This window comes from Pongo pygmaeus, chromosome 1, assembly GCF_028885625.2.
Source record: "Pongo pygmaeus isolate AG05252 chromosome 1, NHGRI_mPonPyg2-v2.0_pri, whole genome shotgun sequence".
In the NCBI taxonomy this organism is placed as follows: Eukaryota; Metazoa; Chordata; class Mammalia; order Primates; family Hominidae; genus Pongo; species Pongo pygmaeus.
This window is the reverse complement of record NC_072373.2, coordinates 52,867,641-52,880,286: the sequence shown is the minus strand read 5'-3', so window position 1 is coordinate 52,880,286 and position 12,646 is coordinate 52,867,641. Positions and strand designations below refer to the sequence as shown.

General features: G+C 34.4%; 1 protein-coding gene across 5 annotated transcripts in view; it reads left to right on the top strand.

Annotated features, from left to right (window-relative positions):
- Window positions 1-431: 431 nt before the first annotated feature.
- Window positions 432-12,646, top strand: part of CFH (complement factor H) — a 107,922-nt gene continuing 95,707 nt past the window's right edge. For 3 of the 5 annotated variants that reach the window (XM_054452255.2, XM_054452264.2, XM_054452274.2), the window contains exon 1: window positions 432-579. In XM_054452255.2, coding sequence (XP_054308230.1) covers window positions 522-579 — 58 coding nt within the window. In that variant the 5' untranslated portion in view covers window positions 432-521. The remainder of the gene's footprint in view (window positions 580-12,646) is intronic. The other 2 variants (XM_054452254.2, XM_054452249.2) reach the window with 1 other exon arrangement.

Below are 12,646 nucleotides of genomic sequence, written 5' to 3'. Positions count from 1 at the left end.
CCATCAAGCACTGCATTCTTGGCAAAGTTTGTACACATTGTCTGGGTGCTGATTGTGAAAACATTGCCTAAACCAAAGTTTTGTATGCGATTTCTTTTAAAGTTTCTCTTATTTCCTGTTCTGAGGTTTATACACAATAGACCCAAATAGAGTTTGAATAATTGAAGGGTTTATGAAATCCAGAGGATATCACCAGCTGCTGCTTTGCACATACCAAGAACATGAACATTTTCCAAAGGAGAATTTCCCTAGCTTAATAAGAAAAAGTCCAAGAGCAGGTCACAGGATTAACATTCAGTGGGAGTGCAGTGAGAATTGGGTTTAACCTCTGGCATCTCTGGGATTGTGGCTTGTGGTTGATTTTTTATTTACTTTGCAAAAGTTTCTGATAGGCGGAGCATCTAGTTTCAACTTCCTTTTGCAGCAAGTTCTTTCCTGCACTAATCACAATTCTTGGAAGAGGAGAACTGGACGTTGTGAACAGAGTTAGCTGATAAATGTCCTCATAAAAGATCCAAAAAATGAGACTTCTAGCAAAGATTATTTGCCTTATGTTATGGGCTATTTGTGTAGCAGAAGGTAAGATTCAAAGAGACTCTTTTCCAAAAACTGTATTATGAAACATTTGCTAATGATACTTTTCACAGGAGTAATAAAAATTTGATTTAGAAAATGTGCTTAAGTATTCTGTAGCTTGACAATTGAGTGGCTGTTGACATTGTTGAGTTTAAAAAATATAAGTACCTTATTTGAATGGTATGTCTAAATATTCATCATAATTGTATTTAATATAAAATAGAATAAAATGTTTTAATAATCATTTCTGAAAAACTATGATCTGGAATAATCATTTCCCTTGTAATTATCATAAAATGTAATTTACTTTTTTGCTTAGAAGTATAACCAAAATGTATCATGTGAAAGCATTAAGAAGGATGTAAATATACATAGTCAATAAAAGCAATCAAATCATGATTAGATTTATTTCAAATATGATTTTAACTCTTCCTAAATAAAAATTCATTTATCATTTACAACTGATGTTGTCATGACTTTAGAATTATTGTAGACAAGTATTACTTGTATTATCAGAATAAAATATTATATAAATTTGAAACCCAGTTGAATATACAATATTTGTAACAGTTAAGTTGTTCAATAGAGATTTTTTTCCTGTAGTTATATATAACATATATTCTTAAAGAGCAGTCTTTTGGAGTAGTGAATATGAGTGTAGGAGTTTTTTTCTGACCTCAGTAAGACAATTTCTGGATTCATAATAAAATTTAATTGTATCACTGCTTCTTGATAGATTAAAAAGCTTATTCTTGGAGGAGGTTTGCTTTCCTAGTTTTTGATAGGTAACCAATTATGTGATAGATATTTGGTCAACATTTTTAAACTGAATGAATTACATATTATTCATAATTTCTAAAATCTTTTCACTTAGTAAAGAAATTTTGATTGAGTGACCATTACATAACTTCTAGGAAATGAAGAATATTAGCAAATAATACAAAATCTCTGTTTGAGTCTTCCAATCTAGAAAATAAAGGCAGATATGTTTTTATAGTTATATACTTCAGTAATTTAAAAAATATTCAAATATTTTTAATACCTTTTGAAAGGTTGAACTTTTTTCAGTTATATTTTCTAATGTTATTGCTTGTTCTTTGGCTTGTAAACTTTATATGTAGCCACTTTTTAAATGAAGAAGACAATTATTTCCTTGTACATATACATATTATAATTAGTATTTTAAAATGAAATCTTTTGTATTTACAAACAGTTCCAGAACAATGTTAATATTACCTATCGTTAACAGACATCTTTTTCTGTTTCTTTGTGTAAATATTTCTGTCTTTTCTTACTAAATTTACGGGAATGTTTCTAATGTTTCATACTTACATACTGTTTGCTCAGGCTTTACACAGATACCATTTGTCATATAAGGGAGATTTGTTTTATTTCTAATCTTTAAAATCAAGAATCAATGGCAAGTTTAATAAACAGTTTAAGTTATTAAAAAGTTGAATTCGAAATATTATTAAAATAGAGTACATCAAAGTATATGTGATAATTAAACAATAGTGATTTAAACATCTTATTTACATAATTGATTATTGCTGACTTGTTTCACTTTTATTTTATTTTTCTTCAATGTGTGTTTAAATGTGGTATCAGTTTCTACTGGTGAATTGAACGTCGGCACTATATATGTTATGGTGAAAATGATATAAATCTGATTATTTCCTAAAAGATAAAGTACAACTTTGTATTTAAAGCAATGCTTAGGCCAGCCTCATAATTTTCATAAAAGCACATGTAATGCAAAAGCCAATGGAGAAAAACTACATGAATTTTCAGTGGATATCAGACTCCTAATTTATTCCTTGTTTTCCAAATACTCTTTGAAACTAAACTAGTTCGAGATGTCAATCAGTTCTATTAATCTACCATATCTAACAAATTTTTACTTAACAAAGTAGCCTTGATCATGAAAAATACTCACATATATTTCAATATTTGCTTCTGTTTATATTTTCCACATTGAATACTGAATACCAAATTGAGAAAAGATAGTTTGAATACTATCACAATCTGCTTTACTCAACTGCATAACATTTTAGCATTACTTCTGCTCTGTTAAGAGTGAACTTTCTTCAAAAAAACACTATTCATTACTGAGAAAGAATTACAGCTAGCAGGAATAATTTGTAATTTCAGCTATTTGTTTTCTTTTTTTAATATATTGGGTACTACATAGAACCTTTCTAATGCAATATATTGTCTACAGTAACATTTCCGATTGTGTAGGAATGTTAATTGCCTCCTTGTTTTAACAGTCTATGGCTCAAGGAGTCACTGCAGGCTACTAAGAATTGGGTCAGATTTACAGGACAAAGTTTAAAGTAACAGTTTCTCAATGGTACCACCTAATTTCACCTTTTTGAAATATAGTATGACCAAGCTTTTGAATATATTATGACCAAGCAGATTTTTTAGATTTAGGGTCTAACAATTGTGTACTATATGAAATTAGGCCACAGCCCAGAAATTCCAAGATGATTAAAGTGAATAAATTAAAACTCTACTGAAACGTGTCCAAGTAAATACTAGCTGTGTTGTTTGGGAGACATGTTTTTTAGTCCTGGAGATTTAGAGTGCAGAAACGTTATTTCAGGTCCCAGAAGACATTATAGATCAAAGATTGATGGATTCCATTACAATCAGAGAAAGAATAGTGGTCTAAAATCCTAAATTGTATGTTTGAATTTCAGTGTGATAAATAAGAATTCCCCTTTGCTCCCCCAAACCCCCACATTTTCAGAGATAGTAGTATGTGTAGTTACCTATATGGTGTGATTTAAATTGTGCGATGGCCCAATTGGCTTCAATATCTCATCTCCTCCTAAAATACTTTACGTGTTGATATTAATATTACTATGAACTCAACCAATCTGTCATTTACACGGAATGACAAATACACTGAATACATATTTTAGGATAGTTAAATTTAGCATTATTCATAATTTACTTTGAATTATTATCATCTGACAACTTCCCTGAAACAATTTCAGTGGGCGGGGGAGGGTAGAAATGGATGTTGATGAGGATAAGAATAGAACAAAGTGATTCTGCAAGATGGGGTTTTCCCAGGTAGGACAGATCTGCTGGTTGAAGTGCTATAGTGAGTGCTATAAGAGAAGGGGTAGAGAAAATGCCCACAGAAATGGCACGAGCCTGAGACGTCTGCCAAGGCAAGCTTTGCTTATTTTAAATTTAGGCATATCCTGGGAATGCATATGCTACTCTTTTGCCTACATATAATTTAAACTAAAAATGAAATATCTAAGTATTGCTAACTAAAATTATTCTTAGGTAGAAGTAAGTTCCCAAATATAAGTTCAAAAGCAGATTGGTAAATGTTCTTCATGTGTGGCCTTTGGTTTCTAAGATCTGAGCCAGTCTACATTGACCCACTTTTATTTGCTTAATCCTCAATTGTTTATTCTGCAGTCTTTTGCCACTTTTCATTCTTCCCAGTTATGCCGTCTCCTCCTCCCCACACACACCATCCCCCACCTGCCTAGGCCTTTGAGATTCTGCCACCCAATCTATCCCATGCTCAGTTAACTAATGTGTACTTTACCCATTTCTTCACAAAACCATAGTACATGGAAAGGGGATGATGTAATTGACAAAAAAGTATTGCATTTTAGCTTAAAATTGTAAGGAGTCATAAAAAGATAGCTCAGAGGAAATAAAGTAACTGAACATCAAAAAATGAAACAATAAAAAGGAAAGAAAAAACATTTGACAGAACACTTTTATTTCTTCTGACATTTTAACTTAGCCAAGTTTTTCATAAACCTTGTTAACTGGAAATGTAATAGATAGAAAAGTGATTACAGAAATATACTTTCAGGCCGGGCGCGGTGGCTCACACCTGTAATCCCAACACTTTGGGAGGCCAAGGTGGGTGGATCACCATGTCAGGAGTTCGAGACCAGCCTGACCAAAATGGTGAAACCCCATCTCTACTAAAAATACAAAAATTAGCCAGGCGTGGTGGCGCGTGCCTGTAATCTCAGCTACTCAGGAGGCTGAGGCAGGAGAATTGCTTGAACCCGGGAGGCGGAGGTTGCAGTGAGCTGATATCATGCCATTGCACTCCAGCTTGGGCGACAGAGGGAGATTCCATCTCAAAAAGAAAAAAAGAAAGAAAGAAAGAAGAAAGAAAGAAAGAAAGAGAAAGAGAGAAAAAGAATGAAAGAAAGAAAGAAAGAAGAAAGAAAGAAAGAAAGAAAGAAAGAAAGAAAGAAAGAAAGAAAGAAAGAAAGAAAGAAAGAAAGAAAGAAAGAAAAAGAAAGAAAGAAAGAAAAGAAAAAAGAAATATTCTTTCAGAAACTCCTGAACTGTAACATAAATTTAAGCTTAGGACACATAGGTCAGATGTACAATGGAATTACAAATGTTAGAGTTTCCTGGGTTCTTGCAACAGAGTTTTAAGTGCACTAAACAGTTATCACCTTTTCTTCTCTTATATTTTCTAGTCACTACTGTCTACTACACTTTTTCCACAGGCTGTCCATAATCTACAGATATAATGGAAAGGCTTCCAGATAGTTTCATTGTTACTCATCTGTTCTTTCACTCATGCATTTTTCCATCACTTTAACTTCCACAACTACTGCTTAGTAATACTTGGTATAATGTGTGTTGTGGTTTTTTTTTTTTTTCTCTCTATTTTCCGGGTCCTAATTGTACTGTCTTTTTGTGGCTGAGTTCCTTTTTTGTGACTGGAACAATAACCGGCATTAGTTATTAGAAATTAGCTATTCAAATACTACACATTTCAAGAAAGTTGTGGAATTTCAACCCATGTTCTGATAGTATCTTGTTTTATCTCTAATTATGACATACTTGTTATTCTATCCAACTTCATGTGACTATCGTCTATTCTTCCATCTGCTTTTTATGATTCTGGAATTTTCTTCTTGCTCTTTTCACTGTTAAGTTGTTTGTTTGTTTGTTTGTTTTGAGACAGGATTTCGCTTTGTTGCCTGAGGCTGGAGTGCCCACACTGGAGTGCAGTGGTGCGATCATAGTTCACTGCAGCTTCCAACACCTGGGCTCAAGCAATCCTCCTGCCTCAGCCTCCCACACCTAGCTAAATTTTTTTCTTTTCTTTTCTTTTTTCTTTTTCTTTCTCAAATGCCTATTAAGTGTGACATAATCTCTATTCTGCTTGTCTCTAGAGTTTGTTTCTTTAAACAATTCTTTACTCTCTTTACAAAGGTATATATGTTACTTCTGAAATGATCTTTAGTTATTCTCATGTTATTTATAAAATAATTTGAATATTTCTTATTTTGAAAAGCTAATTAGATCATATCATATATATGTATATAGAATTGACCCTTGACCAATATGTGCTTGAACTTCAGGGGTCTGCTTACTATGTGAATTTGTTTCAACTAAACCTGGGTCAAAAATACAGTATTGGTGGGTTGCAAAACTTATGCATAGGAAAAACTGACTTTTCGTACATGCGGTTTCCACAGAGCCAAATGTAGAATTTAAGTATGTGCAGATTTTGGCCTGTGTGGGAGTCCTGGAATATATATCCCCTGTGTACACCAAAGGATGATTGAATAAATAGTATTAATATAGATCAGTGAGAAGATAAGAAAGAAATTTAATGCAAAATACCTATTATTGCTATTTCTGTTTTGTTCATTTGCTTTATTTTTTTCCAAATTGATTTTGTAACTTTGCTTTATAATATATTCTGATACCTACTAAGTTTAGAAGTAGGCTATTTAAAAAATAATATCTCATGTTTTTTTCCACAAAATAATTTTAGAAAAATAGAATAATTGAACAAAGAGACCAACTTTAGTCTACCAAAACAATCTGGAACACATTTGATTAAGGATTTCCCAAATATATAATTTTATCATGATTTATTTCATTTGAATAAAAACACTTTTCAACTAACAGTTAAAAGATATATTGACATTGAAAATAAGTAATTAGTTCTATGTTTGTATGTCAATAATAAATAATTAGCTTGGTGTTTGTATGTCAATAATGCCCCCTTAAAATTTGAAAGTGAAAAAATTAGGTAAATTAAGATTATTAAAATATTAAGTAACACTGATTTTTAGCTTTGACCAAAATTATATAACTATTTTCCTCAAATTATAGTAAAAAGATTCCTACTCTTTACCAGTAGTTAAACATATTCACACTCCTAATTCATGGGCTAAAAAAAACTTGATTTTGTTTAGTATTATTCTTATTTTTTTGAGACAGGGAATCACTTTGTCACCCAGGCTGCAGCGTAGTGGTGCAATCATGGCTCACTGCAGCCTCGACCTCCTGGGCTCAAGCAGTCCTCCCACCTAAGCATCCCAAGTAGCAGGGATTACAGCCACCTTGCTCAGGTAATTTTTTTTTTTTTTTTTTTTTTTGAGACGAAGTCTTGCTCTGTCGCCCAGGCTGAAGTGCAGTGGCGCGATCTCGGCTCACTGCAAGCTCTGCCTCCAGGGTTCACGCCATTCTCCTGCCTCAGCCTCCCGAGTAGCTGGGACTACAGGCGCCCACCACCAAGCCCGGCTATTTTTTTGTATTTGTAGTAGAGACGGCGTTTCACCGTGTTAGCCAGGATGGTCTGGATCTCCTGACCTCGTAATCTGCCGGCCTCAGCCTCCCAAGGTGCTGGGATTACAGGCATGAGCCACCATGCCCGTCCTGCCCAGGTAATTTTTAAAATTTTAAATTTTAAAATTTTTTGTAGAGACAGGGTTTTGTAGAGACACGTTGTCCAGGCTGGTCTTGAACTCCTGGAGTCTATTGATCCTCTTGACTTGGCATGTCAAAGTTCTGGGATTATAAGCATGACCTACTGCATCCAGACTAAAACTAATTTTAATTTGTAAAATAAAGCCAAATGAATTAAAGCTTCATCAATGTAGTGTTTTGTAAACAAAATTAACTGGCAATTAAATGACTGTAAACGTAAGATGAAGTATTCGTTGTTTAAACTCAAATACTTAGATATGATGGCTTAGTCTACTCATTTATCTAGAATGAGAAAAATGAGACGGCAATTTTTTTAAAAGTTTTAAGGTAAACCACATCTCAAAAAATGTTTCTGTGCCTTTGAATTTGTATGCATCCTATTTAATAAGCCCATGCCCTATTTCGTTCAAGAATTGCCAATTTAAGTCAAGCAAATGTGGCCATTGCACATACATGCTGAGAGTTTGACTACTTGGGCCAAAATAACCGTTTGTTGTCTAATTGGAAGTCTTTGAGAAGGTGGTTTAACTGAGCTTGAACATTCGATTGTTAGTCAATTCAGGCAAATAAAAGTTATGTCACAAGATATACCTAATTATTAGTAGAACTCAGTGTAGTGAATCATTACCTTAAATACTTTTGCTATGGCATGAGTTGATAATGATGTAGGACAGCAAGCCCCCACATTGGGTCTTAGCCTGGGAAGGTTCTTGGTTTTCTCCAGTAAAGAATTCAAGGGTGAGCCTGTGTTGTTAAACAGCAATTTTTGTTGGAGTGGCAGTGTATAGCAGCCTCAGAGGTACCACTCCTTGCTAAGCAGGGCTACCCATAGGCAGTGTGCCCACAGTAGCAGCTCAGAGGCAGTTCTGCACTCGTATTTATATGCACTTTTAATTATATGGAAATTAAGAGGTAGTTAATGCTGAAATTGCCAGGAGGAGGATGGTAACTTCCAGTTGTTGGGTCATTGCTGTGGAAAGGGCCTGTAACTTCTGGGTGTTGCCATGGTAATGGTAAACTGGCATAGCACACTGGTCTGTGTGTCTTACAGGGAGGGGTTTCCACTTAGACCTGTTTTGGATAATCCTCAATTTGGTCCAGTGTCCAAGTCCCATCTCCTATCTCAATAATACTCAATATAATAATGGTTAGAACAAAAGCAGACAGGAAAGTGTATTTGAAGTGAGAAGACCTAGACATTAATGAAAATTCTTCCACTACCTATGAAAAACATTGTTCTTCAATTATGGGGAGCTTACATTTTGATGTGGAGAGATAGATAGAAAACCTAATGAACAAAAATAGTTATAGCATTGTGAACAATGTTGTGAAGGAGGTAAAGTAGGGCCTAAGAGAAAATAGAGATGGGGATGGTAGTATGTAGAGACATCAGGTGGGCTGGTCTTGGGGACTAGAATGAGTGGATCACTTTGAGGACAGAACATTTGAGTAGAGGCCTGAAAGATGAGACAAAGCCAGTCATCAGAAATCTGTCGTAAAATTATTCTAAGAGGAGGAAATAACCTGTGTAAAGGATCTAAGAGAAAAAATAAGTTTGAAATGCTCAACAAAATATAAACAAATAAATCAGCGTGACTTTGCACAGTAAATACATGGGAGATTTAACATGATGAGATCCGAGAAAGTGGCAAGAGCCAGATAAGGGGTTCCTAAACCAAGAGAAGGAGATAGCAATGCTGGATAAGTAAAAAGTGAAGTCATAGAAGAATTTTAATCACAGGAATGACATGACCAGATTTTCAAGAATCACTTGTCACTCTGTGAATAGACTGAAATAACAGGAGAGTAGAGGACTGGAGGCTAGTTAGCAGGCAAGTTTCATGACCAAAGTGACAGATGATGATCTGAACTAAGATTCTGAAGATGGTAGTAGGAGCAAGGGAAAATAGAACAGGGGCGGTCATATCTTTTTCTTACAAGCAGAATCAAAAGATGCCATTTAACATTGATGGAAAAAGCACCAGAATTTTAAGTACTATTTGAAGAAAAAAGGTAATCAATATGAGAATTCTTTATATAGAGCAAACATATTCACAGAGTAAATATTGTGAGAAGTTGGTAGGAAGATTTTGTGGAAGAGATGTATCCTTGTTTTCTACATCTGATTGTTAAAAGCAATGAACTATATTTGGAAATCAAGAATTAGGGGCACAAAAGTATCATCTGGAAATATAATAATAACCAGAAGGGAAAGCATTTACTTCTCACTAGGAAGTGAGCGGGCTAAACTTTTTTTGTTTGGATGGATTACTTTACTTATTTATTTTTTCCAATAACCTGAACATCATCAAGTGGGTCTAAATTTTGAAAGTGAAAAACACACATATCAGCTTGTAATTAATCAGTTTTCTTTTTACGCAGAAGGGGCCGGGGATTGTGTTGTTATGATAGAGTATTAGCACCATCTAGTGGAGTAGAATATGTTTACTTAAATTATAAACATCGAAACAGTGCAATGTAGAATCACGTATTACATGAGTTCACTAATACAAATTTGCAAAAAGTTCAAGGGAAAATTAGTGCCCATAAAAACTTTCACAAGCTTTTTTTTATTTTGTAAAATAGAATTTTATATGATGTTTTCTTTCTTATGAAATATTGCAAAATGTTTTCACATGGATTTGTTCCACCATGTTAATGGGCACTTCTAAAACTTTTTTCATTGGGCTGCTACAACAAAATATTATTAACTGCATAGCTTATAAACAACAGAAATGTATTTCTCACACTTCTGAATGCTGGAAAGTCTAAGAGCAAGATAGTACCAGCAGATTCAGTGTTTGGTGAGGGTCTGCTTTCTGGTTCATAGATAGTGCCTTTTGGCTGTGTCCTCCAATGATGAAAGGGACAAGGCAGCTCTGTGGTGCCTCTTCTATAAAGGCACACATCCCAAATCATGACAGCTCCACCTTCACGACCTAATCACTTCCCAATGTCTCCACCTCCTAATACTATCACATTGGTAATTAGGTTTAAACATGTAAATTGGGGGTTGTGGGGAGGTTGCATATATTCAGAACATAGCATATGCCTTCTTAACTTACTAAAGTGTAATAATTTATCACTCAGGATTCAATGCGGGAAGCTTAAGTAGAAGTAGAAGATTACCTATCTGTCAGTCAACTAATTGATTGACATACCAATCTCCTATCTAGCTACTTAAAAAGAGGTTTTTGTTTGTTTGTTTGTTTGTTTAAATAAATTGCCTCATGGAATTGTGAGCATGAGATAAGCAAGTCTGAAAGCCACAGGGCAGGTAGTCAGAAAAGGAAGATTACAGACAGGATGGAACTCACAAGAAAGGAAGCTGCTTTCCACAGCATTCCCTCTCTTTTTCAGAGGAGCCTCAGCCCTGTGTTTCAGACCTTTCAAATGATTTGATCTGGCCTATCTAGATTACCAAGAATGATCAGCTTGTTTAAAGTCAACTGATTGGGAGTATATCTGGCAACATATTTTCCCACCAACATTTAGATTAGTTTGACTCAATAACTGGGAATGCTGACTTAAGCAAGATGACTTATTAAAACTGTCGCAGCTCATTAATATCTTTCTGTTTTTCTGGACACTGTGAAGAACTTAAAAGGCATTAATTTTATTAATCCTTCTCACAGTTTACATGCTATTGTCATGTGTTTTATGTATATGGGTGTATACATATACATGTTTGTATTTAAAACCATATAAGGTAATATTTTTATTTATTTTATAGTCACTATTCATTTATATTTACTTGAACATTTACCATCTCCTTTGTTTTTCATTTCTTCTTTCATCCTAAGACCTTATATTTAGGATCAGTTTCAGTTTTCTGAAATATATCTTTTCTCTCTCCTTAATGTGTATTTATAGTGGCAAATTCTCTCAAATTTTATTAATCAGCCCGGGCACGGTGGCTCACTCCTGCAATCCCAGCATTTTGGGAGGCCAAGGTGGGTGGATTGCTTGAGCCCAGGAGTTTGAGACCAGCCTGGGCAAAACGGCAAAACCTCGTCTCTACAAAAAATACAAAAATTAGCTGGGAGAGGTAGTTTGTGACTGTAGGCACAGCTACTTGGGGGGCTGAGGCAGGGGACCACCTGAGCCCAGGGGGTCAGGGTCGCAGAGAGCTAAGATCACACCACTGCACTCCAGCCTGGGCAATAGAGATCTTGTCAAAAAAATAAAATAAATAAATTTTATGAATCAAAACTTTATTCTTGAAAAATTATTTCTGTATTTAGAATTCTATACAGATAGTTATTTCTTCCTGAAAATGAAAGTGATTAATACCTGCTGGCGTCTGCTATTGCTATTGAGAAGTCTTTGTAAATCTAACCATTACTGCTTTTAAATTAATATTTTTCTCTAACAAGGTTAAGATATTTTCTCTTTGGTTTTCTGCATATTCCTTATGATGCATATAGGTGTATTTTTTTACTGCTTGGAATTTTTTAATTCTTGGATTTATTAATTGGTATGTTCCATTCATTTTTTAAAATTCTCTTCTAACATTGCTCTGGCTTTTCTATCCTCATGGACTCTTAGCTCATTTTGTGTATTTTCCACACATGTGTGTCTCCATGTTGCATCCTGTATTATTTCTTTTGACCTGCCCTCCTGTCCACGAATTCTTTTTACAGCTGTGTTATCTGCTAATAAGCTGTCCATTGATGATGAAAATAGGTTTTTTCATTTTTAGAAATTATATTTTGTTCTTTTTAAAATCTGCTACTACTTTGTTATAATTTCTTCCCTCAGATATCATTAGTCAAACTTTTCTCTTACATTTAAACAATACAATTAGTATTGTTGATTATAGTCCATATATATTTATTCCAATATCAAATATCTATTTTGTTCCTTATGAAGTTTATAGTAACTAGGTGCTTTTCCCCCTATAATGTCTCTGACATTTGTAATAATAATTTGGTGCTTGAGAAAAAATCTTCTTCACATTAAAGTTACAACTTATCTTTTCTGGGTGGCTAGGAGAACTTTCAGTGTGAGACTACCTTAAGCCAAATTTGTGCTTTACAATTCCTTGGTCCTCTAAGCAATTCAAAGCTGGGTTCCTGTTAAGAAGAGTGTGGTTTACTTCCAGTTCTCCTTTATCCTGTGGGTGAATTCATTTAGGTTTCCAACTTTGAATTTTGTTGCTTTAGCCTAATAAGGCTATCAAAAAGCAAGCTCGTGTCTTCCCCAAATGGTGAATGCCCTCAGTGCAGAAAAAAATCGGCTGCCTGTTTTCCTCTCTGGGTTCAGATTTTACCAAGACTTGTTATGGTAATTCTTTACTGTCTTGTCAGCTTTCTAAATGCCTCTATGAAAGTAT